Raw genomic sequence first — 25464 nt, 5'->3', positions numbered from 1 at the left:
GGGTTTTGCAAAACGGGGGATTTAGAAACCGGGCTGAAGCTTTTTACTCAAATGAAAGAACGGACCGTGGTTTCGTGGAACCTCATGATGTCTTGTTTAGCGCAGGGCAACAAGGAGAGGGAGGTTCTTGGGCTTTTCAATGGGATGTTAGAGCAAGGTTTTGAACCCGACGATGCTTCCTTGGTCACGGTGCTACCTGTGTGTGCGCGCTTGGGGCTGTGGATGTTGGTGAATGGATCCATTCTTATGCGAATTCCAAAGGGTTCCTCCGAGACGCTGTTAACGTGGGGAATTCGCTCGTTGATTTCTATTGTAAATGTGGGAACTTGCAAGCCTCGTGGGGCGTTTTCAATGAGATGGCTAATAAAAACGTTGTTTCTTGGAACGCGATGATATCGGGTTTGGCGTATAACGGGGAAGGTGAAGTTGGGGTTGGCTTGTTTGAGGAGATGGTGCGTGGAGGCGTGGAACCTAATGATTCCACTTTTGTGGGGGTTTTGACTTGTTGTGCTCATGCGGGTTTGGTTGATAGAGGGCGTGAGATATTTGCTTCTATGAGTGTGAAGTTTGGGGTTCCCCCTAAACTGGAACATTATGGCTGCGTTGTCGATCTGCTTGGTCGTTGTGGGCACGTGAGGGAGGGTCTTGACTTGATTAGAAGCATGCCATTGAAGCCAACCGCTGCTTTGTGGGGTGCATTGCTTAGTGCTTGTCGCACTCACGGTGACAGGGAAATTGCAGAAACTGCTGCTAAAGAGCTGGTTGGTCTTGAACCGTGGAACTCGGGAAATTATGTGTTGTTGTCCAATGTTTATGCAGAAGAAGGGAGATGGGATGAAGTTGAGAAAGTGAGGCTGTTGATGCGAGGAGGCGGTGTCAATAAAGTTCCGGGGCAGAGTGCAACTGGATAGTTGCACTAAAAAACTGGCTTTTGGTGGACACAGACTAAAGAAATTCCTCACCATTTACAAAAGTTAATGCATTGATGAGGTTGAGTTGCAGAAAAATGTGATATTGTGAAGATTGGAGAATGCCCTTGATCTTGATCTTGAGAGAGGATCACAAGACAAGTATCGGTCTAGTCCCAGTTCCATACCATACCATTTTTTGACATTTCTTCGTGGATTTTAATTCAAAAGGAATCAATCATCTGGACATGGATGAGTCAGATGTGTTGATTGGTTGATTGGTTGAGGAGGCTTTTGGACTATTTATCATGTCTGTGAGATTAAGGAATAAACTCAGTACTCGCTATTTTGATCCCCAGAGTTTGATAGTTTTTGAACAAGGGAAAATACACGTAGTTTCAAATGAAAACAAAGTGTTTTTAATGACTAGAATTTCATATTTATATTAATTTTAGTTTTATATGTTTTTTTATATAAAAATACAGGTATTATTATTTTTCACACAGGAGAACAATATAAATTGTAAATTTGCATGAACTAGAAAAGAAAAAGAAGTCCAATCTAATTTGCTGTGAGCTAGTTGTGTTAACTTATTTTTTAGTGGATATGTTTTTTTTATGTTGTTGCATTCATAACAATTTTAAGGTTGAAAATGTTGTGATTTTAAAATATAATTAAGAAGAAAATACAAATATAGAATATTTAAATAAAATAATGATATTTTTCTTATATATTGATGTAGATTATTTTTATTCAAAAAGAGTAACATGTAAAATATTTTGTTGGAGTCCATTGAGGTTTTTTCAGTAGTGGGGTTTCATGCTGGCATGTATACGATTGGTTGGATGGATATAGATAAAACCATTGTTCAATTCGATAAAAGAGAGTTTTGAGCTGGTTAAGATATGTAGTTTTTTTATGATATTAATTCATTATTAATAAAGTTAGATTCAATTTAGTCACATCTTTTTGAATATTTTTATTAAAATTTGTAATTTTTTTTAAACATATTTTAAATGATAAAATATATTATTTAGTATTTGAATAATTCAATACTTTAAAAATACAGTTAATAAAATAATTGAAATAAATTAAATAAAGGTTATACTAATGGTTGGTTTGACTTTAACTTAATTGTAAATAAAACTCAACCAATTTATTTGGATTAGATTGTCTCTTTTTGCCATCCTAATTTTAGGATAGAATTATAAAAAAATAATAAATAAAATTTTAAATAAATCTTTACGGCTGTAAGATGAAAAATTAACCCGTAGCCTAAAATCAATTACTAGAGACAATTTTAAGTATTTTATTTTCTTTTGAATATTTACTTAACTAGCATTTACAATAAAACATTCGGGTATAAACTTAATCATGTAAAATTAATTTTAACCAAAATCAAATTTATCAAATCAAAGTTATTCAAATTACTTCTGCAGATGCTCATCCAAAATACTCACTTTGATTAGCCATAAAGAACTGTACTATCTGTATATATTTCATTTAAAATGAAACCTTACTTCAGATTGTAAACTATAATACGGTATAGAATAAGACAACAGCCATTGATGTTGTTACAAGAAAGTAGGAAGAAGCTTTCAGTATCTGCTTCTTGCTGCTTCTACCTATTTTCAAATTAAATAAACTGCTCCTGCTGCTGCTGATGCTGTTACTGCTGCTAGAATGAAAACATAGTATTTACTAAGGATTGTTGATTTTGGAGCATTACTTGTCTCTCCTCCTATGTACTCTGCCAAATTGAAGTTACCTGCACCAAGCTTACATTTTGTTAAGGTAACAATGTTGTTGAGAAAAATGAAAATAGTATAAAGAAAGTGGAAACTGGAAAACCTCTTTGTCTTGAGAAGCTGCAGCCAGCATTCAGTGCATATCTCATTTGTTGCACAGTGGCTTTGTTGTAGAATAAGAAATTAGACAGTATATCATCTATGCAATTAAGCACTAGCTGTGCTTCTGTTAAGCATGGTCCACTGCAGAAAAAATCAGTGGCCTCCACTGGTATATTAATATTCCCAGATGGGTTCAATCTGAATGCTTCATCACACCCAACATAAATCTGGGAAAGATTCAGAAATGGTAACAGAACATGCAAGATTGAAAGTGCAAAATAATAAACAATGTTTCATTCAAGTTCCAACAGATGCCATTGAATATTTGTTACTCACATGCTTATTGTTGAAACATGACAAGGCCTTTACCACGCTTTGTCCTTGCAGCTCACCCTCTGCGGCCTCTGTTCATTTTTTTCACACACAAACACATGCCATTGAAATTGTATACATCAGGATTTGTGGTGCATAGAATGAATAGTTAGCAAGGAAAGAAAGTAGTTGAAGGCATAGAGATGGTATAATCATAACCTGAGCGTAAGAAAAACATTGAAATTACAAGAATGATAAGGATGGTGAAATTTTGATTTGGGTTGAGTGCAAGTGCCATGACTATACTGGTGTGAAAATTAATATGAATACTGAATACTCAAACGTTTGTCCTTTTATGATTAAGGCAAGTTCAACAAAAGTGGGAACTTATAGTAGGCCACCTCACAGATATCTAATAATGGAAAAGCAGAAAGTGTGAATCAGTGGTTTGGTTAACAAATAGCACCAGTTTATATGGTAGTAGGTTGAGACAAATTGACTGATACAGAGAGAGAAGGTAATGCATTTGACTATTATTACATTATATAGTTTCCAACTAGAGTTTGCAAACCATCTGCTTTTGAAGCTTAACTTTTACAACTTCAAAAGTTAAACTTTTGAACACATTTGTCATAACGTTGGAAGTTTCCCTAGAAGGACTCCAGGACCGAAAAGTGAAACCAAAAAATTGAAAAAACGGAGATGCGGGGTATCGATCTCCGTACTTCTGGCATGCTAAGCGAGTGCTCTACCATCTGAGCTACATCCCCATGACAAAAGTAAAGAAACTTAAAACTTAAAATTATTAGTTACCAAAATGAATTCTGGAATGGCAAATGAGTTGTATGGTTCTCAAAATGGGTTGGAACAGAAGAATCAACTTAACCCATCATGGATTTAGACTGAGTTAGTTTGAAAATTTTTTACAAATTTCAGTACAGATTAATTTTTTACCCAATCCACCTAAAGTTCAGTTCATTCAGGTTGAATCTGTAGTGAGTGAGTCAGGTTGACTCACCAACCCGCAAATAAATGATCACAAAAGTATTTTTTATTATATCGAGTTTTGCATTTGGGTTGGATTAGGTTATTTTAGCCAACACATTGATAATTTGTATTTTTATGATTTTAGTTTGTATTTGGAATTTAACATCGTCTTGGATTGTATTTGAATTTGATTAAAGCTTATTTAGATTTTACTCATAATTATAATTTAATTTTTTTGATACTAAAAAAAACTGTAGTTTTTTTAATTAAGTGAGTCAGTGAACCAACCTATTTAACTCACCAACCCATAGTAAACTAAATCAAATTCGATTTTTTTTAATTTGCTATTAAGTGAACCGGATTAAATTGACTCACTAAATAGTCAATTCGTGATGGGTCGACTCACTAAGTGATGGGGGCTTCTCCCTGCACCTCCAATGATTTCTCCTGTACCCCCAAAACTTACTTTAATTCCATCTTTGCCCATGGTTAAAAAATGAATTACTGTTTTTTTACCGCAGTGCACCCCCAAATACTCGTGCCTCACCGCACTGCACCCCCAAAAGCAGATTCCCTGCACGCTCTGCACCCTCTGCACTTGGAGAATCTTTGACCTAATTTTTTTTTTACCTTCGTTTTTTTAGTTTTCTTAAGGTGCAGGGCCTCCATCCTCCACACACTATCCCCCTTCTCCCTCTTCTCCCTCTTCTCCCACACAACAACACCCACCTTCTCCCTGTTCTCCCTCTTCTCCCACACAACAGCACCCACGCCATCCTTTTCTCTTCTCCACACACCATTCTTCTCCCCAGCATCGGCAACCGCGTTTGATCTCTTCCCGCGCTTCTCCATTTTTCACGGTACGTGTGTATTTTGATTTTAATTGATTTTAGTTGTAGGTTTGAATGTGTTTTGATTTTAATTGATTTTAGTTGTAGGTTTGAATGTGTACATCTTCGTTGTTTTGTCTTAAACCTGCTTCGGAAATAGTTTGGAAAGTGTGTTGTGTTGATGTCTGTGTATTTGAGAGAGTGTGTATTTGAGAGAGAGTTTTCGAGTTTTTTTTTTCTTTGTTTTAGGAAACGGATTGTGGAATCCGTTTCCCCTCTTTTTATTTTTATTTTTTTTTACAAAACGGATTGTGGAATCCGTTTGAGTTTTTTGTTTTTTTTAGGAAACAGATTGTGTAATCCGTTTCCTTTTTATTTTTTTTTTCTAAAACGGATTGTGAAATCCGTTTGGTTTTTTTTGTTTTTGGAAACAGATTGTGTAATCCGTTTCCTTTTTTTGATTTTTTTTTAAAAACGGATTGTGAAATCCGTTTGGTTTTTTTTTTTTGGAAACGGATTATGTAATCTGTTTACTTTTTTTTTTCAAAAACGGATTGTGGAATCCGTTTTGTTTTTGTTTTCTTTTTTTTTTAGGAAACGGATTTTGGAATCCGTTTCCTTTTTTTATTTTTAGGTCATACGGATTGTGGAAGTCGTTTCCCACACTGCTGAAACGGAACCTGGAATCCGTTTTCGCTGTATTTTTTGGTTTTCGAGTGAAATGTGAAATCCGTTTTATCATCTGATTTACTTCTTTAATTTTTATTTAAATTGGTCTTCAATTTATGAAATTCAACTTGCACTTACAGTTTTGTTATTGTTTTTACGAGTACAAAAAAAAGAAAGATGAGGGCGAGTATTTCTTATTTATTAATTTGTATTTTATTTTATTATAGCTATGGTTAGGACACGAGGAAATTTATCTAGACGTGGTTCAAATGATGTACCCGAGAGTTCCACACAAGGTGGTGCACGCAAGAGACCGACAGCCTCGGCTCGTAGAAGGGGTCAACATGAGGCTAATGTTGTTGAGGATGATATTGTTGAGAATGAGGTCTCCGACGTTCCTCAGGAGGATGAGCAGGGGATTGATAACGATGGTGAAGGATTTCCTGGTGGTCCATATGATACATCTTTATTGACTCGGTACGAGGATCATGTTGCACGCATGATATGGGATGGTCAGGTGAGTAAGAAGTTATTATCTATGTTTAATTTTGTTGTTGTTAAGTACTTTTATTTATTTTTTGTTTCTTTTCTTAAGTACTTTTATTTATTTTTTGTTTCTTTTGTTAGGATCGAGTTGTGAAAGTAGTGTCCCATATTAAAAAAGTGAAGAAATTAGGACGTCCTCACCCTTCTGTTGCACCTTTTGTATTAGCTTCTGGATTATCGCCTTTGTGCGACATTTTATATGAATATATTGATCTTGGGTTAGTATTGGGTTTCGTGGAGAGATGGCATCCTGAGACTAATACTTTTCATCTACCCATTGGGGAAATGACCATCACTTTGGATCACGTATGGTCACTTCTCCATCTTTCCATCAGTGGAAACTTTTGCTCCACTGAAAATCTAGAATATGAAGATTCTGTTGAGATTTTGACGACACTTCTTGGTGTTGACCGGGCCATGGCTTGTGTGGAGCTGAATCAAAGTCGGGGTGCACAGGTCCGACTTAGCTGGTTGAGAGAGTTGTATGACAGCTGTTGTGAAAACGAGCTATGGGAGTTTGCTGCACGTGCATATCTTTTGCACCTTGTAGGGTGCACGATATTTGCTAACAAAAGCGCCACCTATGTTCGTACACATTATCTCGAGCTATTTAGAGATCTCTCCACATGTCGTACATATGGTTGGGGAGTTGCTGCTCTTGTCCACTTATATGAGCAGCTAGGAGATGCCAGCTTTGCAAATACAAAGCAATTAGCTGGATATCTACCTCTTCTGCAGGTACCCATTTATATAACATTTTATTATTTATTTTACTTGTTTTTAGTTTTATATGACAATGGTAAAATGAAATATTATTTGATACAGGCTTGGATATACGAGCACTTCCCTACATTGGGAAGGAAGCAAGTACGAGATACATATGTGGAGACCGAACCCCGTGCTCTACGTTATGTCATTGGACGCGCCATTTCCGCTATAGCTGATGTTAGAGTCCAGTTGGATGGCTTGACATATGACGGGATGATTTGGAACCCATATGTAGCACATAGAGCTGCTCGACAACTTGTAACACATGGCATGTTTTCTGGCTTCCTTAGGGTTGGTACCGTCGTACAACGTCATTTGCCGGAGCGTGTGTTGCGACAATTTGGCTTCATCCAGCCTATTCCACGACCGCCTAGTTCGGTTCCCATGATGGACTTTGAGGCTATTGATGATCGGTGGAAAAAGCACGAGCAGTTTGTTGTACATCAAGTGGTTCAAGCACCAGCTCCTTTTTCATGTTCAGATGGATATTTGCAGTGGTTTAGGAGAGTCTCCCATCCATACATTTTACGTGGAGCTGAGGCCGACCGATCTAGCCTTGTGTTTGTGCCCCGACTTCGTCGGAATTTGCCAGATGACATAACAGTTCAGAGGACGTCACCGTCATCATCTTCCAGTGGTTTATTGGTATGTTACAAATTTAGTTGTTCGTATTATTAGTAACTTTTAATATTTGATATTAACTTGTTATTATCACAGGGTCTCGTGAAACGCATTGTAGGTGGTCTTTAGCGGATGATAGACTGTAGAGACGTTACTGAGGGCACAGTTGGCTGGGATCGCACTCATGAGTTATTGCAGATGGCTCGAGACGGCGTTGAAGAGGAAGAGAGTAGAAGAGGACGTAGAGTTCGAGGTCGACGACCATCTACGTCTGGATAGTCGATTTATTTGTATTTGATGTTAGAATTGAGATTTCTATTGGATTTTATATTAAGATATTTCATCTATGTATGGTATTTTATATTAAGATATTTCACCAATATTTAGTAATTTAATGTTAGCAATGAGGCCAAAATATATCCGTCCCTTGGCCAAAGGAGTTAGAATTTTATATATTGGTAAAATAATTACAAACTACAACAGTGAAATACTTAATACAATCAACAAATATCAGTCTTCCATGAGATCTACATAACTACGATCCACTACGTGTAAATCTAGAAATGCTTGCATCCTATCTCTATAAAATGATGCCCACCCTTTTGCCTTTGGGTAACAATTGCTAGATGATATGATATCCACTGGCGGTAATTGACAACCTTCTTGTAGACGAACCTGTAAATACACAATTAGTCAATCGAGAAATAAAGTTGTTTATAAGAATAATATATATATATATATATATATATATATATATATATATATAAACATATATATATCTGCACAAAATGAGAATTGTAAACATGTCCGATACAAATTAGTTGATGTTGACTTTGCGAAATAGGTGGGGATGTACGAAGTGGGAATATCGTCAAATTCTGAACTGATGACAAGCACACGAGGATTACATTATACCGATTAGCAATCGCATATCCCATGTCTGGTATAGTCATCCACTTGTCTCGATTAGCCTGTATATAATTAATTAGATTATAATAAAACAAAATCATAAAAAACTTTTAATACATAAATTTCAACATTGGTGTATAGAAGTTATACCCCTGATGGTGATTGAACTAGCAAAGACTTTCTCAGTTCTTCCAGACGATCATAGCCTCCAACTAATGTTGCATATTCGTCTCGCCATTGACTAAGTTCTTTGTATAGATCATGTCTGATTAGAGGCCACGACTTCTCACCCATACCCAACAACGCAGCAATGCATTTATATCCACAATGATCGTCCGCCACAACATCGACAACATCGAGTATATAAGGATGAAAAACAGGATTGAACTGTTCTAGCATGGGTATTACTTTATCTTCAATTACACGTTTGCTCTTCAGCTTGTTTTCTGTTTTTGCAACACATGTGCCTTGTCTTGAGGACTCAATGAAGGCGTCCACATGCTCAAAATAGGAGGGATCACGTTTGGTTGACTTCTTTGATCTATGACTCTTAGCTGCACCTTTCGTCTTAACTTTACTCGGTGGTGGTAACATCGATGTCATGGAAGGGCAAACTATGTCGAGTAATTTATGTTTTATGGTCACTTTTCCTGCAATATCAACTTCTTTGAAAAGATTAAGCAGTAGATCAACCTCCCTCTGAATAGATAATTGCCCTTCAGATTGTGAAGACGAGACATTGGAGAAGCTCAACCTAGTCCACATCACATGAATTTCTTGGAGAGGAATAATCCCAGGATCATATCGCGCTAATTCACACGCACATGGTAGACCATAAGTTTGTCTGAGAATGCAGACTACTATCGAATCCAATCTTCTTTACTCTTTCCAACTCTAGAGCAAGGAGTTCTAAGGCACATCTAGAAATATTTCCCACTAATCTTCTATAACTCAATGCCTTGTAAGAGTCACTGATCAGATTTAAACTTCTTTCAAAAGACGCCTTAATTTCGTTGTGTTGCAAGATAATAACGTTGTGAATTCCATCCCAACACGAACAAAGGTCTCTCATACTACTTCCAAGAACTTTCTTCAGACTCCAGTGAGCAGACTCAACCCTAGTACAATTTATACAAGGAAATCATATAAACCATTAATAAAAAAAAATTAATTAATAGCAAAATACAAACATACCTGTTTGATGTTGTATTCCCCAAATGCATAACTTTGTTCGTCCATGCCTTCACAAAGAATTTCTTATAAGGAATGATCCACGAGTCGTTAACATATTCAAAGAATACAGGCCATGGCTGGCAAACAAGCTCAAGACGATGAACACACTCGTTGAACTTTAATTCATCTTCACAGTCCATGACATTCTCTCAGGCTTGCAATACAACATCCCATGCATCAACAGAATTTACTAACATTTTGCACTTTGCCTGCACATTTTTTTGAATGTGGAAACGACATAGAAGATGATAACACTCAGGGAACACCATGCCAACAACATTCATTAGAGCAAGATCCCTGTCAGTTACAATGACTTGTGGACCACCCTCGGACGTCATAAACAGACCTCTTAGCCTTTCAAGAGCCCAAATGAAATTATTTTGCTTTTCACTAGATAAAAATGCAAAAGCGGCCGAGAAAGTTAATCTTGTTGAGGTCACACCAACAATCTCAAGTAATGGCAACCGATATTTATTGGTTTTATAGGTATTATCCATTAAGAAGACAATATTGAATGAATTTAACAACTTCACAGCATCAGGATGGGTCCAGAACAAATCGCTTACCACATCAGATTCATCAAGACATCTACTAAAATGGATGTAGTGATCACGTTCCAACATCAACATTAACTGTTGTAACTCAGTTCTTGAACCTCTTATTGAACGTTTGTACCTATATCTTTCATTATACACTTGCTTCAGAGTTGTAACATTACAATCATCTTTTTCTTTCAGAGTGAGAAGTATATTTGCAGGTTTGACTTGACTTTTGGTCATATCAACAAGCAACGACTGTTCAGTAGACTTCAACCTACCCGCATAGGGGTGACCAACTAGAGTAGAAGAGACATCGTGATTATGGTAACCACATTTTACGTTCAACACCCATCCCTCCCCTTGAGAAATGGGTCTCTCTCTCAATCTAAAGGGACAATCACATTTTCTTGTCCCAGATAAACTCGGTTCTGCATCACACTTGTATTTTCTATATTTTCCACCTCTTTCACAACCTAATAATACATGGGTCTTTCTTCCTGGTTGTCCATTATATTTATCCGATCTTAGAATAATAACGACAAATCCAAGATTATAAGCAACCCCTCTAACCCATTTAATTAAATCTTCACGTGTTGAGAAAATATCATCGGTTGTAAAATGAGATGTATAATCTTGTTCGCAGATATCATGAACAAAATCAGAAAAATCTGACATGAGACTACAATTTTGTTGAGAATCCGCTTGAGAATCCAAGAAACTCAAATAACTAAAATGATGATCTTCCATAATGAACTATAATAAAAAAAGAAATTTTAATACGTAAATAACCTATCTAAATGCATAAAGAATGCAACACGTATCACAGAAAACGAGTGAATGCAACACGTATCAAAAATTGAAAACTAATTGCATGCTGATATTCATTGCATGATTTACGTTACAAAATTCACCAATCACACAGTATACATTCACTCACATTAAAAATTCACCAATAACACAATATACACACCAACACACAAAATCCAAGTATGAAACGGAATACCTATTCCGTTTCACAAACATATGAAACGGATCCAAAAACCCGTTTGACATAAAGGAAAGGCAACTTGGTGAAACGGGTTACAAATTCCGTTTCACATCTTTAAGACACGGATTATGTAATCCGTTTGGAAAAACAAAATTTTGGTTTCTATTTGATGTTCAAGTGTTTGGTCTGTTGGACAAAACATCCATGCAAATAAGGAGTGGGAATTTGAACGAAATAAGTGATTCAATTCTATTTCTAAGACGACGACACCACGTACATGCATGCCACCAATCTTATTCACGAGTTCTCTTCTTTGCATAGAACTCGAAATGGAATCAAGAAGAAAGAAATGGGGTGTGGATGTAATTTTTAACAGAATATTATGCAAGGTTTATTTACCACTAACATTTAAAAGTAAGATTTAAAAATAATGGGGTGATCGTGTTATTTTTTTATGAATGGGTGTAAGCGAAAAAAATCATAATTTATGGGAAACGGCATACACTTTCCTTATCAACTCTCATTTATCATCTAACAAACATACAACAAAAACACCAAAAACAAATGTATTCTTAAATTAGGTGACTTACAGCATCCCCACAACCACCTACGAACATGAGTAATGAACATATATATATATATATATATATATATATATATATATATATATATATATATATATATATATATATATATATATATATATATATATATACACATATGTAATTTTGTAATGGATGCGAAAATCATAATTTATGGGAAACGGAATAAAGAAGCCGTTTCAAAACGTTATGAAACGGATTCTGTAATTCGTTTCATAAAAAAATTTACAATTTCTTTTATGAAACGGATTACAGAATCTGTTTCATAACGTTTTGAAACGGCTTTTGTATTCCGTTTCGAAAAATTTGCAAATTTTTTTATGAAACGGAATACAGGATTTGTTTCAAAATGTTATGAAATGGATTCTGTATTCCGTTTCATAAAAAAATTTGCAAATTTTTTTATGAAACGGATTACAGAAACCGTTTCATAACATTTTGAAACGGATTTTGTGTTCCGTTTCCCATACATTTTGACTTTTATAGTAAAACAACTTTTGTATTGCATTTGGTAAAAGTTTGAAACGCAGAGAATCCGTTTAAACAAATTCCGTTTAAAAAGAACTTAAGGTGGTATGAAGGCTAACCTGGATCGACGGAAGTACAACTTGGAGAGGAGATACTCACAACCACCTTCCTTCAAAGAACCAACCTTCAAAGGACCAACCTTCAATGACAATAATGCATACTTAAGACACTGACAGAATAAACAAAACAGGATTCCTTAAAAAAAAATAAATGAAAGTCATACAAACCAGAAGAGGGACCACCACAGAGAGAATGAACGAATGAAGGACAGCTCTCAGGACCACGAACCACAATGAAACTGAGCAAAAGTTTTAATGAAAGCAGACAGGATGGAGAAGAAACGGGAGTACAAGAATACTAATACTAACGTTTTGGGGGGTGCAGGGACGTTGACGCTGCGTCCCTACCCACTTTCACCCATTCTCACGATATATTAAATAAGGGCATAAACGTCAATTTTGGGGGTACAGAAGAATTCTTGGAGGTGCAGGGAGAAGGCGCCCAAAGTGATTAACCTGTCACTAAGTGATAAACCCATTATAAGTGAAATCTTACTTCACTGAATTACCCATATATCCATTCTATTATGGAAGTTTTGAAGCCGATAAAACATAGTAATTATTATTACACTGAGGTTTAGAATTCAGTGGGCTTGTTTAGAAAGACTGAAGAATGGATTTAAGGCCCACTGTGTTAGAATACCAGAAACCCAAACCTAGAACCGCCAACAGATTCAGTAAAAGTCCGTTACATCTTTTTTATGATGAACTCATCTTTGGATAAGAACACGTGGCAAAATGATATAAATAGACACAAATGTCACACACATACATACGATACGACTCACTCTTTTCATATTACTACTTTGTACTTATCCTTTCCTTAACCTTGCTGTGATCTCAAAGCTTTGAGAATCAACGGCTGACATGGCACAAGAAGAACGCCGGATCCTGGTGGCCGTCGATGAAGGCGAGGAGAGCTTGCACGCCCTCTCATGGTGCCTCGAAAACCTTGTTCTTCAAAATTCCAAGGACACCCTTATTCTTCTCTACGTGAAACCCCCTCGCGTCGTTTACTCTACCTTCGATGGCACGGGTATGATCAATCAAACATAGGACTAACAAAAAGACCAAGCTTCGGTTTGTGTTTACATTGATTGATTAATCATGTGTGGTGTTTGTTAATTCCTAGGATATCTGTTTTCCTCCGACATAACGGCAGCCATGGAGAGGTACGGCCAGGAAGTGGCGGATGTCGTCTTGGAGAAAGCCAAGAAATTGTGCAACAATATTGAAAAAGTAATTAACATGTTTTAATAAACTGTTTACTATGATTATATTTTGGTTGTTGAATTTTGTGATTGTTATGAACGATGATGTGGTTGTTAATTAAGGTGGAGACGAGGGTAGAGAATGGCGATCCGAGGGACGTGATTTGTGAAATGGTTCAAAAGTTGGGTGCTGATGTGTTGGTGATGGGAAGCCATGGCTATGGTCTCATCAAGAGGTGAGTTCACAAATGAAGTGTTTGATTAGTTCTTGTAGATTTAGTTGATAAACCTTTGGGTGTTGAATGGTTGCAGGGCTTTCCTTGGAAGTGTTAGTAATCACTGTGCACAGAACGCGAAGTGCCCGGTTTTGATTGTGAAGAAGCCAAAACCAGCTATCGGAAACCAATAAATCATAGTTTAATCTTTGCCACCTTCTTTTCTTCTGTAAATAAGTTACTTTGAGTTGTGTGTGTTTTTGTTTGTTCCTCCAGAGGGATATATTGCCAAATATATATTAAACTTTTTTGGCTTTTGTTCTACCAAAAGTCTGTCTTGTGACACTACTTTTTATTTTCCTTTATCTTATGGTTTTGATCCCTATAACTTTAATTAGTTTGTGTTTGTGCAGCTTACGACACTTATTACTCTTAAACAATATTCTCCTCACCTAGTAGATAATTTAAATTAACTTTAAAATGATAATTAACTTTAATTTTTTTTTTAGAAAAACTTAAATTACTCATAAGATGAAATGGAGGAAAGTAACTGTTGTCATGAATGATTATCGTTATGCTTGTTAGTAAAATGTTACTTCCGTCGTACTTATGGTACTTATGATCATGGTCAATAATATTTCCCCTCTTATCCGCACTTAAGTTGAATTAATAAAAGGAAAAGTGATAATATGACCTGAATTTACAAATTTGAAGTTTGGAAAAGATGAATGAGCCTATAAATTATAAAATTTAAATTTGGTTTAAGTTTTTGAAGTTTAAACTGAAAACGACAACAGGAGGAGAACAATTACTTCTTGCACCCTATTATTTTCTTTCTATTTCCTATCACTTAACTTATTATTTCCAAAATTGATTTTCCCAAACACAATAAATAATTTTGAAAATTTTTTTCCGAACTCAATCACTCCCTTCTCTCCTGGAAAACATTTTTGAGAATCTTTTGATGGAATGAGAGGTGATATTTGACGGGGATGCAGGTGTGGGTTTTATGGGTGTCAACTGGGTGTGAGATATGGGCCAAAAGATTCTTGAAGCGTACACCAGAAAATTCTTGAATGATTACGACCTTTAGTTGGGCAAAATCAGTAATTAAAAACAGATGTTCTCCTTCATTAGCGTGAGTCATGAAATTATCTCATCCACTACTTGATTAGGCCAAAGCTGTTCTTCAAGTCATTAAGACATTTAAAACATATATTGCTGCTTCATCCCAACTTGTTTTATCTGATTTAAACAATTAACGTCATTTCCCTAATTTAAAAATATTTCTTGTTCCTCATTTTTGTGATCAAGGCAAATATCAGAAGCGACATGCACGGCTAGGGCTGGGCATAGTTGAGTTAATAGTTAATTCTCGATTTGTAAAACGCTGCAATCATATTCTTACTTTAAAACTGCACTGTTTTCACTTATATTATCTTATCTTGGACTTTTCAACTTTTTATTTTTTATGTCCGTGTTATTGGATTTTGTTAAACAATGTCTTGTTTATTATTTATTTTTTATGATGATTTTATTTTTATATCACTCTGCTTTCAATTTGAATTCTTGCTCTGTCTTAATATATCATTGTGGTTAAAATTAATTGTGATTAGATTTAATTCAAAATTTAATGTCATAAAATTTAACTGTGTGATGTATTCTAGATTTTTATTATAGGATATGTTCCATTTTTTATCTTGTAATTTTTGGATGCACTAAATTTTGATTATTCTTTAAAATTGGATTATAATTACTAAAATAATGGTTAAGATAGAACTATGTTGTATATATTATAAATAAATGACATTTTGTTAAACTTTTAAGTTATTTTAATGTAATGGGAACTTTTAAGTTTATCATATAAGTAAAGATTCTCTATGATTTTGATAAAAAGAAAAAAACCACTGAAAAATATGATTGATTGCAATATTTGTAATTACATAATTTCAGTTTTTCTTAACTAAACTAAAAAATAATCCAATTCACTTTTTGTTAAAAGATTTTAGTTTTGTTTAGTATATAATAATATGGATTATGTATAGTCCGGTTTCATAAACTATGTACAACCATATGCAGTGCACACTAAAAATTGCAGAGTTCTTCAATGTTACTGTGGTGCTAATAGAAAATTGGAAAGTGATAAGAGGTGAAGTTGTTAGAAAGAATGTGTGGTTGTTCAAGTTGTGTATTAACAGGGTTTGAGTAAGTGATTTGTGTCTATATAAAACATTCATGTAATTAAAGCAAATCTTAATAACCCTAAATTAATTATTTTTAGAATCTGAACATATAATTAACACAGAATCATTCGAAAAATAGTGCCTCATTCATTGATATATAACACGCAACCTGTTAGCATGTCCATTTTTCAATTGAATGCAATAAGAACGAAGACTATTCCTTCCAGGAGGAGCAATCCAAGAGGCAGGCTACAGAAGACCAATCGAAACTCAATGATGTTGGAGCATAAAAGAATATGTTACTGTGATCATACACGGAGTGGTTTCAAATTTACAATATCTCCGATGGAAGCCAATGGTTGAAGCACTAACGTATAGATTAATTGGGCGGGCCGGGGCGGTTTTTCTCCTCTTAATTGCAATTTTTACCATTTAGCTTCTCATTCCACAAATCCCGTTAACATTTTTTAACCTACTCTCAAAGAGGTATAGATTAAAGCAAATCTTACCAAGTAGAAGACAGCGGCAATTAGTGGATTAGTTAATCCGTTTTATAAAAATTATAAGATTTTAGAAAGAGCGTGCGATGCATGAAATCGATTTACAAAAAGAAAAATGCTATTAGACTTCAAACGTAATTGGAAAATCGAAACAAAAGAAACTTTTTGTCTGTTCTAATCAGTAAAATAGTCAAATGTAATTGAAACAAAAGCTTCCAGCTCTTACTAGCAGTTTTCCACAGTTTGCTTATCTAGAAAAAACAAAACAAAAAAAAACACTACGTCTGAAAAACGATATGACTTTCCGCTAAAATCCTCATCCGTTTTGCAAACTGCCTAGAGCTCATCCTGCACATCAAACACAAAATGTTGAACACAATGCTCCCAAGCTTGATTAAAGTGAGAAATATTGAGTAGATGAAAAACCTACATGACCATCTTCCTTGTCTTCCCCAGCTTCCGTCTTTGATTCACTATCAGAGTCATTGCCAGCTTCATCGGTTTCTTCATCGTCATCCTCAGCCTACACAGAAAACATTAACTTCGTCAGAATCACTGCAACTCATGGACAAAATTTTTAAAAGACAATAGTTCTACTTACATCAGAGTCAACTGGATCCTCCTTTGCTTCCTGTAGAACAGATCAAAATATAGGAGTAAGAAAAGTTTCTTTCTTCCAGATAATTGCATAAATACCAAATTTGCTTTTCAGTATCAATTTTTACCTCCTCTTCCTTCTTCTTCTCGGCCTCTTCAAATGCTGCCTTCTCAGCCTGCAAGAAAACAATTCCATTAAGGAGATCATATCATCTAACAGTGTAATTTAGGCCAAAGATTAGACAATAGAAAGAGCTTACATCCTTGTGCTTGCCCCATGTTTCTTCAGCCAGTTGCTTGGCATATTCAACATCATCGGTAATCAAGACGTTGTCAAACAAAGTGCCAGATTTCACCTGCAAGATAAAATTGCCTGCTAGTAAGAGTTCAAATGGAAAATAATCGACTAAAAGGGTGACATTAAATTAAAATGAAGATTTACCTGCCACAATTCAATGCCCACGTACTTCAAGTTGGGGAAAACATAGAGGTCGGGGTCGTCCTTGAAATCTGGTACATGTTTTTCAAGTGGTGAATATATTGATCCTATATTGCAAATTAATATAAAAATACTACTACTGTGTCCGATGATGAACCATTGCTTTCTAACCTGGGTTGTCAATAATTGGTGCCTTCCACTTTCCTTTGTAGTTGGGGTTCTTCATTTTCTGCAGAAAGGTAAGGATGTGAAGTTAGGAAGCAAATCGATTATCAAACATGATGCAGTACGTCATATTTCATGTATTACAAGAATGCTTCCACAAACCTTTGGCTTCCATGGGCCCTTGTACTCGGGGTTGGGAACGGTTGGGGCTGTCCACTCACCATCTTCCTCATCGTCCCAATCTTCGGGCTATAACAACAAATATTATAATCAGTAATTAAAGCACACAATGAGATATATAGAGCAAAAGGAAACTACAAAGTAAAAAGTACCTTCTTGGCTTCGGTATCTGGGATCTCTTTAGGGATGTCATCATATCCCTATAAATGCAAGATATAGAAGTCAGTATATACCACACAAAGTTCATACGAGGTGAGATGAGAGGCCTTTTGGAAGAGGCATTACCTCTGGTTTCTTATCCTCGGGATCGGTAATATATTCTTTGTCATCCCAATCTTCTGGCTGTGAGCATATCATGATTAGAATTTATCAATAGTTCAACAAAAATAAGTCTCACAAATTAAATTAACACCGGTAAGAAAAGTACCTTTTTAGCTTCAGGATCCTTGATTTTCTTTGGAGGGAGAAGATCCCAATCAGAGTAGAGACTACCAGATTGCTTCTCCACATTATCAATCAGGATGCTATAGGTTGCATCTGGACGGAGGATAAATGTATAAACGTGAGTTAGTTGGTCAGTCTCACAAGGGACATCCTTCTTGATCAAGTGATTTGTGTTATTGTAGGTCAAAATAGCATGTACTTTCTTGGTACTGTAACCACAGATATCTGGTCCAAACATAATACTGCAACAGAATATAAACGTCAAAAGGTCAGCTACCATATCAAAAGCATCAATCAAGAACGAGTAGCAATAACAAACGGGGATATATGAATCACCTGTAAGGAGTATCGCCACCAAATTTCTTCTGATCAACATTCCCACTAAGCAACTTCATGTAGCCACCACCACAGTCAAGCTTCTGTTCATGCTTGACAGAGAATTGGAAAACTAGTGTCTTATCCTTATTGCTGAATTCAGGGTACTCAGCAGAAATGGCGTAGAATCTGTAATCTTCACTTGTTTGAATACCTGAATACATATCACCATTCAACGAAACAACCTCATTATCAATTTTGGCCAAAAGTAAACATGAGCAGCAATAATACATGACTGTTCAACATAGTAATTTAGTTCACCTTTGTCATTGGCGTCTCCATTCCATTGACCAGAGGTGTGGTTCCACTCCCCAGCCAGGTTCTCATCTCTTTTCCAATCTGATTTAACCCACCGATTTTCCCATCCGGCTGGCATCACACAAAACACATGCACATTAGAAAACCAGATAATACCGATTTAAGATTATAAAATGATACAAATGAACAGTGGAAAAGTACTACCCCTGGAGGTGAACTGACAACATTTTAAAAATAAAGAAAAAGAGACTCTTACAGTAATCTTACAGACAATGTGGCATCAGATAGATGACGCAAATGCTAGCAATTTATAAAGGACATAACTAATATCAATTAGCACATCTACAAAGGACATAACTAACATCACTTATTCAAACATGCTGGGAGTCTGTAACTGTTGTCTGCACAACAATCCAGGATCAAATCTCAAATTAACCTAAAATGTTAGATCACATTCTCTCTTCGTCTATCCATTCTACTTTGAGAACCGGCGTCGAGGCTAATGCATAATCCTCTTTTCAAACCGACATCACCATAATACGGTTATTTAGAACAATTTGCAAAACGGCATACACGCTGACAGATCTACTCCAAACTATGACATTCAAAGGCAGACAACATGTACAACTCGTAACACAAATCGAACCGTAAAAGCCTTTCAGATCGAGGCTCAAACGCGAAAGAAAACCATGATCCCAAACAAGAAACTCTAAATTCAACAAACAACAATGCAGAATGAAAACACGAAAATTCAGGAGACGCGATCTATAGAGAGAGAAAAGGAATAGATGGAATTAAATTGTATACCTTCGAAGCGCTCCTCGAAGAATACCTTGGCGGAGGTGAAGGTCAAGAGAGATAGAAGAATGAGAGAACGGAGGTCAGGGTTTCGCACCCTAAACGCCATCGTCATCGACGGAACAGAGCTAGGGATGTAGAAAGAATGTGAAAGCTTCTTCGAATAGTGAGAGAGTGAGTGAGCTACCTGTTCTATATAGCGGACACTATGCTTCGGGTTTTCAGTGCAGTGGGCAAATTTGGAAATTGACGTGGCTAAATCCTACGTGGATGACAGTTGGCAGACTGCATCCAATTGGGTCATGGCACGTCAGCTATTATTGTCATAGATGAAGTGTGGCACGCTACCATTGGTAAATGCAGACTCTACCGAGTCGTTAAGTGATCCGTGTATGCAGTTTACGTTACTACCAGCAGGTTTTGTGTTAATGTGGATTTGGCACCTGAAGCCAAACAATCAATCACACGTGTGATACCATTTCATTTTCTTTTATATTTTGTATTTTTCAGACACAACTAATTATTATTGATTAAAAAATGTCAAGAAATATTCTCTTTGAACTATTTTACATATATTGTGGGGTGGTGTTTTCATTTCATTTGGTTTTTTATTAAATATTTGTCTTAATAACATGAGAGTTAAACATAGTTTGATTTAAATTTTAATATATGTGGTTTGGAACAAATCAAAACCATGTTAAATTTATGTGGTTTGGTTTTGATTGACTTTTCTCATCGTAAAATTAGTAAATATTTTGATAAATTATGAAATATTGTGAATTATTGTTAAATAACTATCGGTGTATTAATAATTTAAAATTTATCGTATTTATACATAAATTATAGGGTCTAATAGTTCAGTACTAAGATTAAAATAATCAAACCACCCATTATCTTTTATTATATAAACAAAATTGATGTATTTTTTCTTTTCAAATAAAAGACATTTTTTCCATAGTATCTTCTTAATAAATTACACTGATTGTTTGGACACACTAATGGTAGCTTAAGCTTTTTTAACGTATCCTGAAACTTAACTTGTATTTAAAAAATATATATTTAATTTCCTTAAATTACTACAAATGGGAGAAAAGACTGAGTTTTAATCAATGATTATTAACTATTTAAACTTGTACATTTGTGACTTTCTTTATTTATATTTATGTATGAATTAACAATTTTTTGAAATAAATTATCAAATTCCAAAAGTAAATAAATAATGTTGGGTTTTAATTTTAAATTTCAAATTTTATTTTTAAATCAATTAAAATTAAATTTTAATGGTATTTTTATATTTGTAGGTATTTGAATTTGTATAGTCCTTGTGTTTTAATTTTTTAAAACATTATATTAAAAAATTATTTTATTTTTAAATTGTGAAAATAATAAAACATAAAGGAAATTACTTTGTGAACATTAAATGTAAACCGAAAAAAAAATCTCTTCAAACTAAGGGCACTTCAGATATTTTCTTTCTAGTTATTTAGTTATCTTTTTCTTTATAAATTGTATTAATTAGTGCTACCTTTACTTTTCCTACCATTGTGACACTTAACAGATAATAAGTTTTCAACACACATTTAACAAATCATTAATAAAAATTAATGGTTTTAACGTATATTTATTTGAATTGTTACATTTATTTTCCGTTATTATATATTTATTGTTATTAATATGTAAAAAAAAACTAATTTAATTTCCTAATCCGACCGCCATATCCGCCATCCATCCTCATTGTAAGTCAATCTCTAACTAATTCACTTATTTTTAGATTTTGCCATTACTTAATATAGGTCAATTATATTACATTTAATTTAATTTTCTTCTTTTTTTCAATTTCCTTCATATATTATTTTTCCTTATCAGAGATATTCATTATTTTTTTGCCTTTTTTAAAAATTATTTTTAATATATGCTCTTAAAGTTCATTTGAAGTTTAACTACCGTTTATACATATTGAGAAGCCGCAAAAGGAAAAAAAAAATGATTTTCAAAGGAGTTTGTTCACACTTAACATCTTTTAAACTAGTTATATGAGAATATGCATTGATATAGATGCACCGATACTTCAATTTGGGTCACGTATCTCTATTCGACACGTGTCTTATATTTTAGGATACTTTAACAATATTTATCAATGAAGTATCTAATTTATAAAGTAGTAGTACACTACAATAAAACTTTTGAATGGTAACCAATTTTAGTGACAAAAAATAATTAGTTACTATATAGTGACCAAATTGACAACTAAAATAGTTCCAAAAAATTATAATCGGTCTCTAAATTGATAATTAAAATTGTTTCAATGACAAATTGATTTTTAAATTGATCACTAACATTGGCTACAAGGTTTTGACTATCAAAATAATGGTCTCTAATTAGAAATTTTGGTAACAATGATATATTTATTATGTTTGCAATAATTATTGTACACTTTTCATTAATCATATATCACGTATCGTATTCTAATATTTTAAAAATAAACGTATCGATGTATCTGTATCGGATAAGTATCATATCTGATACACATATCGTATCTATACATCATATATTGACACACTTAAAATATTTTTGTATACTTAAAATCTGGAGTAAAGCAATAATGCATACAAATAAAATAATAAATAATTCATGCATAGATTATTTAAAATTTTGTAAAAAATATTTATTATTTTCAATCAAAGATAAATTCATTAAGTTTATTATGTTATATTCTATTACGGAATTAAAACTCCATTCACGTAATTTATTTTTATTAATTTTGATTTCGACATTTCATAATTTTATATTATACATCTGACATGTTTCCCATTTCTCTGTGCAAAAGTTATCTTTCAAAAACAACACTCACCCATTTTATTGGATCTTTCGTGTTTTGACAGTGTGGGAGTCTATTTAGTTTTGAAGCGTTAAAAGGAGTGAAGAAACTATGAAAAAGATAACATGGCTGAACCTTACACCCATAACAAAAGTTTGGCATTGGAAATAAAGTTTTTTTTATAGATGAGAAAGGTTAACAATATAATATATATCTTTTATTTAAAATTTATCAAAAGCATAGAATTTAAGGGATCACATATTTTCGTTAATGAATTAAAGTCACAATATTTCATAAATAATAAATAATGCGTTGACACTCTTTTCTTTCTGACTTTTTTGGGTGGAAGATGTAGAATGGGAAAGAGCATGCGTGTAGTGCAGTTGGAGTAAGTTAATTACAATAATGACAACCGCAAAGAGGCCTAATATAAGAAGAAGCTTCACCTATTCATGGATGGATTTTAGTGACGCCGGCGTTCATTTTATTATTGTGGTTGGCAAATTATGATGCTTAGATTTGCAGCTACTCTAGACCTAAAAACCTATTTCAAATAATAGTTTCTGCTATCTTATTCGTTGGCCACAATTATTTGTAACATTCTAGAGAATTCCATTGTGGAGTGCACAAGGGAATTAGGTTAATTTTGGCTTGGTTTTATAATAAAACTTTTGTTGTACTCCTACTCATGGACCAAGTGATACAGCATGTTTTATAATAAAAGCATCACCTTTACTTTACAGTGCTGTTAATCCGTAGTAAACATTTTATAATACTTCCAGTTATTGGATACTTAAAAGTTGTACAGAAGTTTAGACAAAGAAGCATCATCTGTTCAATGATTAAAGATCTCAACCAAAGTCGCTTGAATTAAACCAGCATAAATCTAATGCTTTTATACGAAAGATGAAATCACCAAATTCAAAAGCACACAATCCCAAACATGTCTTGAACCTTATGTGCTAAGAAACAGTGGCTCAATTTCAAGATACAAATCAAAATTGAATTATCTTTGCACTATCTTAATTCTAGAAGGGAAGTAAAACCAGTGTGAGCCATGTCAACAGACTTTTTGCTTAACAACATAGAGGTCTGTTATGTCTTTATCTTCGTTCTGCAAGTTGCCAAAGGGGTCTTTATATCAGCCAAACATTCACTTCTCTATGTTCTGTTAAATTGCAACTCTAAAGGCATATTTAGGTAAGAAAAAAAAAGGGAGAATAACGATATTACCTTCTACAGACAAAATTTTGAATTTTTACATGCTTACACTTCTATATTTCAAATAATAAAATGAATATCATTCCATTCATTAACTCAGTTCCACCATGAAACATAGCCTATTTCTGAAAAAACTAGAAATCCCCATTTGCAAACATCTTCATCTCAAATGATTTCATATGAATATTACAAAAGTAATGGCCAATAAACCCAGTACTCTGCAGAATACCATCAAACATAAATGTCATTCCATGGAGAAACAGGGGCAGGGTTGTTAATATACAGTCAAAACCAAAACAAAATACAACAACTGTTACATAAAATCACTCGGCAAGAAGCTCGAAATTTCTGAACCGCAAGCTGCAACAAAATTGTAAATATAATTGGTTACATTAGTATTTGACATGAATGATTGAATAAGGCTTCGACAACCCTGATCTTCATGAAACAATATACGATGGAAAAATAGAAACACCACCAGGTATTAATGCTGAAACGCCTCGGTAGCCCATAGAGGGAGAGGTGCACGTAGCATAACGTCAAGACCAGTAACAGGATGTGCAAAGGACAAGGTTTCTGCATGAAGGTGATGTGCATCATGAGTTGTACCTTTCCACTCGTACTCACCTTCATATTTCACATCACCTACGATGGAAATCCCTAGGTACTGACAGTGCAAGCGAATCTGATGCGTTCTTCCACTCCGAGGATACGCTCTCACTACTATCTCACTCGCATTACCATCCTCTTTCACCGCTTTTTCTTCAACCACCAAAACATTTCCCTCGTCGCCCGAATCAGAGACCTCCCTAAAGCTTCCATTTCCGTTTACCGACAACACCTCAAAGGAAGTTTCCATGGACCGAACGACCGAGCCACCCGGTAGTATGCGTCCCACATCGGAAGCAGCGTAGACTCGCCAGGCGCCGAACTTGGACCTCCCGTGACCGGATCTGACGGTGACCTGTTCCCAATCGGGAGGAGGACCGGTGCACAGGGCAATGTATGTTTTCTTCACTTTGTGTTCGGTGAAGGCCTTGACGAGTTTCGCGGCCACCTTGTGCGACTTGGTTAAGAGCAATATGCCACTGGTGTCACGGTCGAGTCGATTAGCGAGGTGAAGCTCGTGCGATTGGGAAGCGAGGGAGGAGAGAAGGGTCTCGCAGTAAATTCCTTGGTGCTTGTTGACTGCGATGAGGTGGTCGTCGTGGTAGAGAATGTCGGAGGGTGAGAGAGAAAAGATGCTTGAGTTTGAAGAAGCGGTCATGGCTCTGCTGAGCTCGATTTGCTTGGAGATTGTGGGAAGCGGAGGGGACAGTGGCACTGGGTAATTCTCTGCGGCTGTGGGGATTTTCCGTTCCGGGGGCCCTGACATGGCTACGGCGGAGAAGACGAAAGGTTTGGGGTTGAAGGAGAGCATGCGCACGAGGGAAGGGTAGGGACTCGCACGCTTTTTTTTTTTTCTTCTCGTGAAATTGGACTAGTTACTTATACGGGCCCACTTACTACGGTTCAGTCCAATATGGTTCGCAACTTCATTTTGTCATTTAGATGAAATATCACCTCATACAAAATAATATTTATTAAATTAATAAATAAATTGTTTTAAAGAAATAATGTAATCAGTTTCATTTCCCATTTAGTAAATTTTATTTAATGTCAATAAAAACTGGTATATATATATATATATATATATATATATATATATATA

General features: G+C 34.9%; 6 protein-coding genes across 6 annotated transcripts in view; 3 read left to right on the top strand and 3 right to left on the bottom strand.

Annotated features, from left to right (window-relative positions):
* LOC114189853 (pentatricopeptide repeat-containing protein At1g09190-like) overlaps positions 1 to 1334 on the top strand; it is a 1988-nt gene extending 654 nt beyond the window's left edge. The window contains 2 exon segments of the mRNA XM_028078570.1: positions 1 to 205; positions 208 to 1334. The exon segment at positions 1 to 205 is cut by the window's left edge and continues 654 nt beyond it. Coding sequence (XP_027934371.1) covers positions 1 to 205; positions 208 to 911 — 909 coding nt within the window. The 3' untranslated portion in view covers positions 912 to 1334.
* A 1069-nt stretch (positions 1335 to 2403) lies between these two features.
* LOC114192560 lies at positions 2404 to 3439 on the bottom strand. The gene is made up of 4 exons (XM_028082313.1): positions 3290 to 3439; positions 3095 to 3162; positions 2760 to 2985; positions 2404 to 2676 (listed from the first exon to the last, which is right to left on the bottom strand). The coding sequence occupies exons 1-4, from the start codon at positions 3366 to 3368 to the stop codon at positions 2540 to 2542; spliced, it is 510 nt and encodes a 169-aa protein (XP_027938114.1). The 5' UTR covers positions 3369 to 3439; the 3' UTR covers positions 2404 to 2539.
* A 2346-nt stretch (positions 3440 to 5785) lies between these two features.
* LOC114191332 (protein MAIN-LIKE 1-like) lies at positions 5786 to 7770 on the top strand. Its single transcript, XM_028080501.1, has 4 exons — positions 5786 to 6073; positions 6184 to 6840; positions 6928 to 7515; positions 7621 to 7770. Exons 1-4 carry the CDS (start codon positions 5786 to 5788, stop codon positions 7768 to 7770), a joined length of 1683 nt encoding a protein of 560 aa, XP_027936302.1.
* Positions 7771 to 13105: 5335 nt separating this feature from the next.
* LOC114190513 (universal stress protein A-like protein) lies at positions 13106 to 14163 on the top strand. Its single transcript, XM_028079427.1, has 4 exons — positions 13106 to 13385; positions 13482 to 13588; positions 13684 to 13796; positions 13873 to 14163. The coding sequence occupies exons 1-4, from the start codon at positions 13217 to 13219 to the stop codon at positions 13967 to 13969; spliced, it is 486 nt and encodes a 161-aa protein (XP_027935228.1). The 5' UTR covers positions 13106 to 13216; the 3' UTR covers positions 13970 to 14163.
* Positions 14164 to 16558: 2395 nt separating this feature from the next.
* LOC114192654 (calreticulin) lies at positions 16559 to 19907 on the bottom strand. Its single transcript, XM_028082428.1, has 14 exons — positions 19724 to 19907; positions 18920 to 19027; positions 18620 to 18812; positions 18267 to 18525; positions 18125 to 18181; positions 17992 to 18039; positions 17822 to 17908; positions 17666 to 17723; positions 17498 to 17565; positions 17316 to 17411; positions 17184 to 17231; positions 17060 to 17089; positions 16889 to 16981; positions 16559 to 16806 (listed from the first exon to the last, which is right to left on the bottom strand). Exons 1-14 carry the CDS (start codon positions 19827 to 19829, stop codon positions 16795 to 16797), a joined length of 1263 nt encoding a protein of 420 aa, XP_027938229.1. The 5' UTR covers positions 19830 to 19907; the 3' UTR covers positions 16559 to 16794.
* Positions 19908 to 23875: 3968 nt separating this feature from the next.
* Positions 23876 to 25335, bottom strand: LOC114190206 (RNA pseudouridine synthase 1). Its single transcript, XM_028079003.1, has 2 exons — positions 24232 to 25335; positions 23876 to 24113 (listed from the first exon to the last, which is right to left on the bottom strand). Exon 1 carries the CDS (start codon positions 25171 to 25173, stop codon positions 24238 to 24240), a length of 936 nt encoding a protein of 311 aa, XP_027934804.1. The 5' UTR covers positions 25174 to 25335; the 3' UTR covers positions 23876 to 24113; positions 24232 to 24237.
* Positions 25336 to 25464: the final 129 nt, after the last annotated feature.

Source organism: Vigna unguiculata, chromosome 7, assembly GCF_004118075.2.
Source record: "Vigna unguiculata cultivar IT97K-499-35 chromosome 7, ASM411807v1, whole genome shotgun sequence".
Classification (NCBI taxonomy): domain Eukaryota; kingdom Viridiplantae; phylum Streptophyta; class Magnoliopsida; order Fabales; family Fabaceae; genus Vigna; species Vigna unguiculata.
This window is presented reverse-complemented; position numbering and strand designations above follow the sequence as displayed.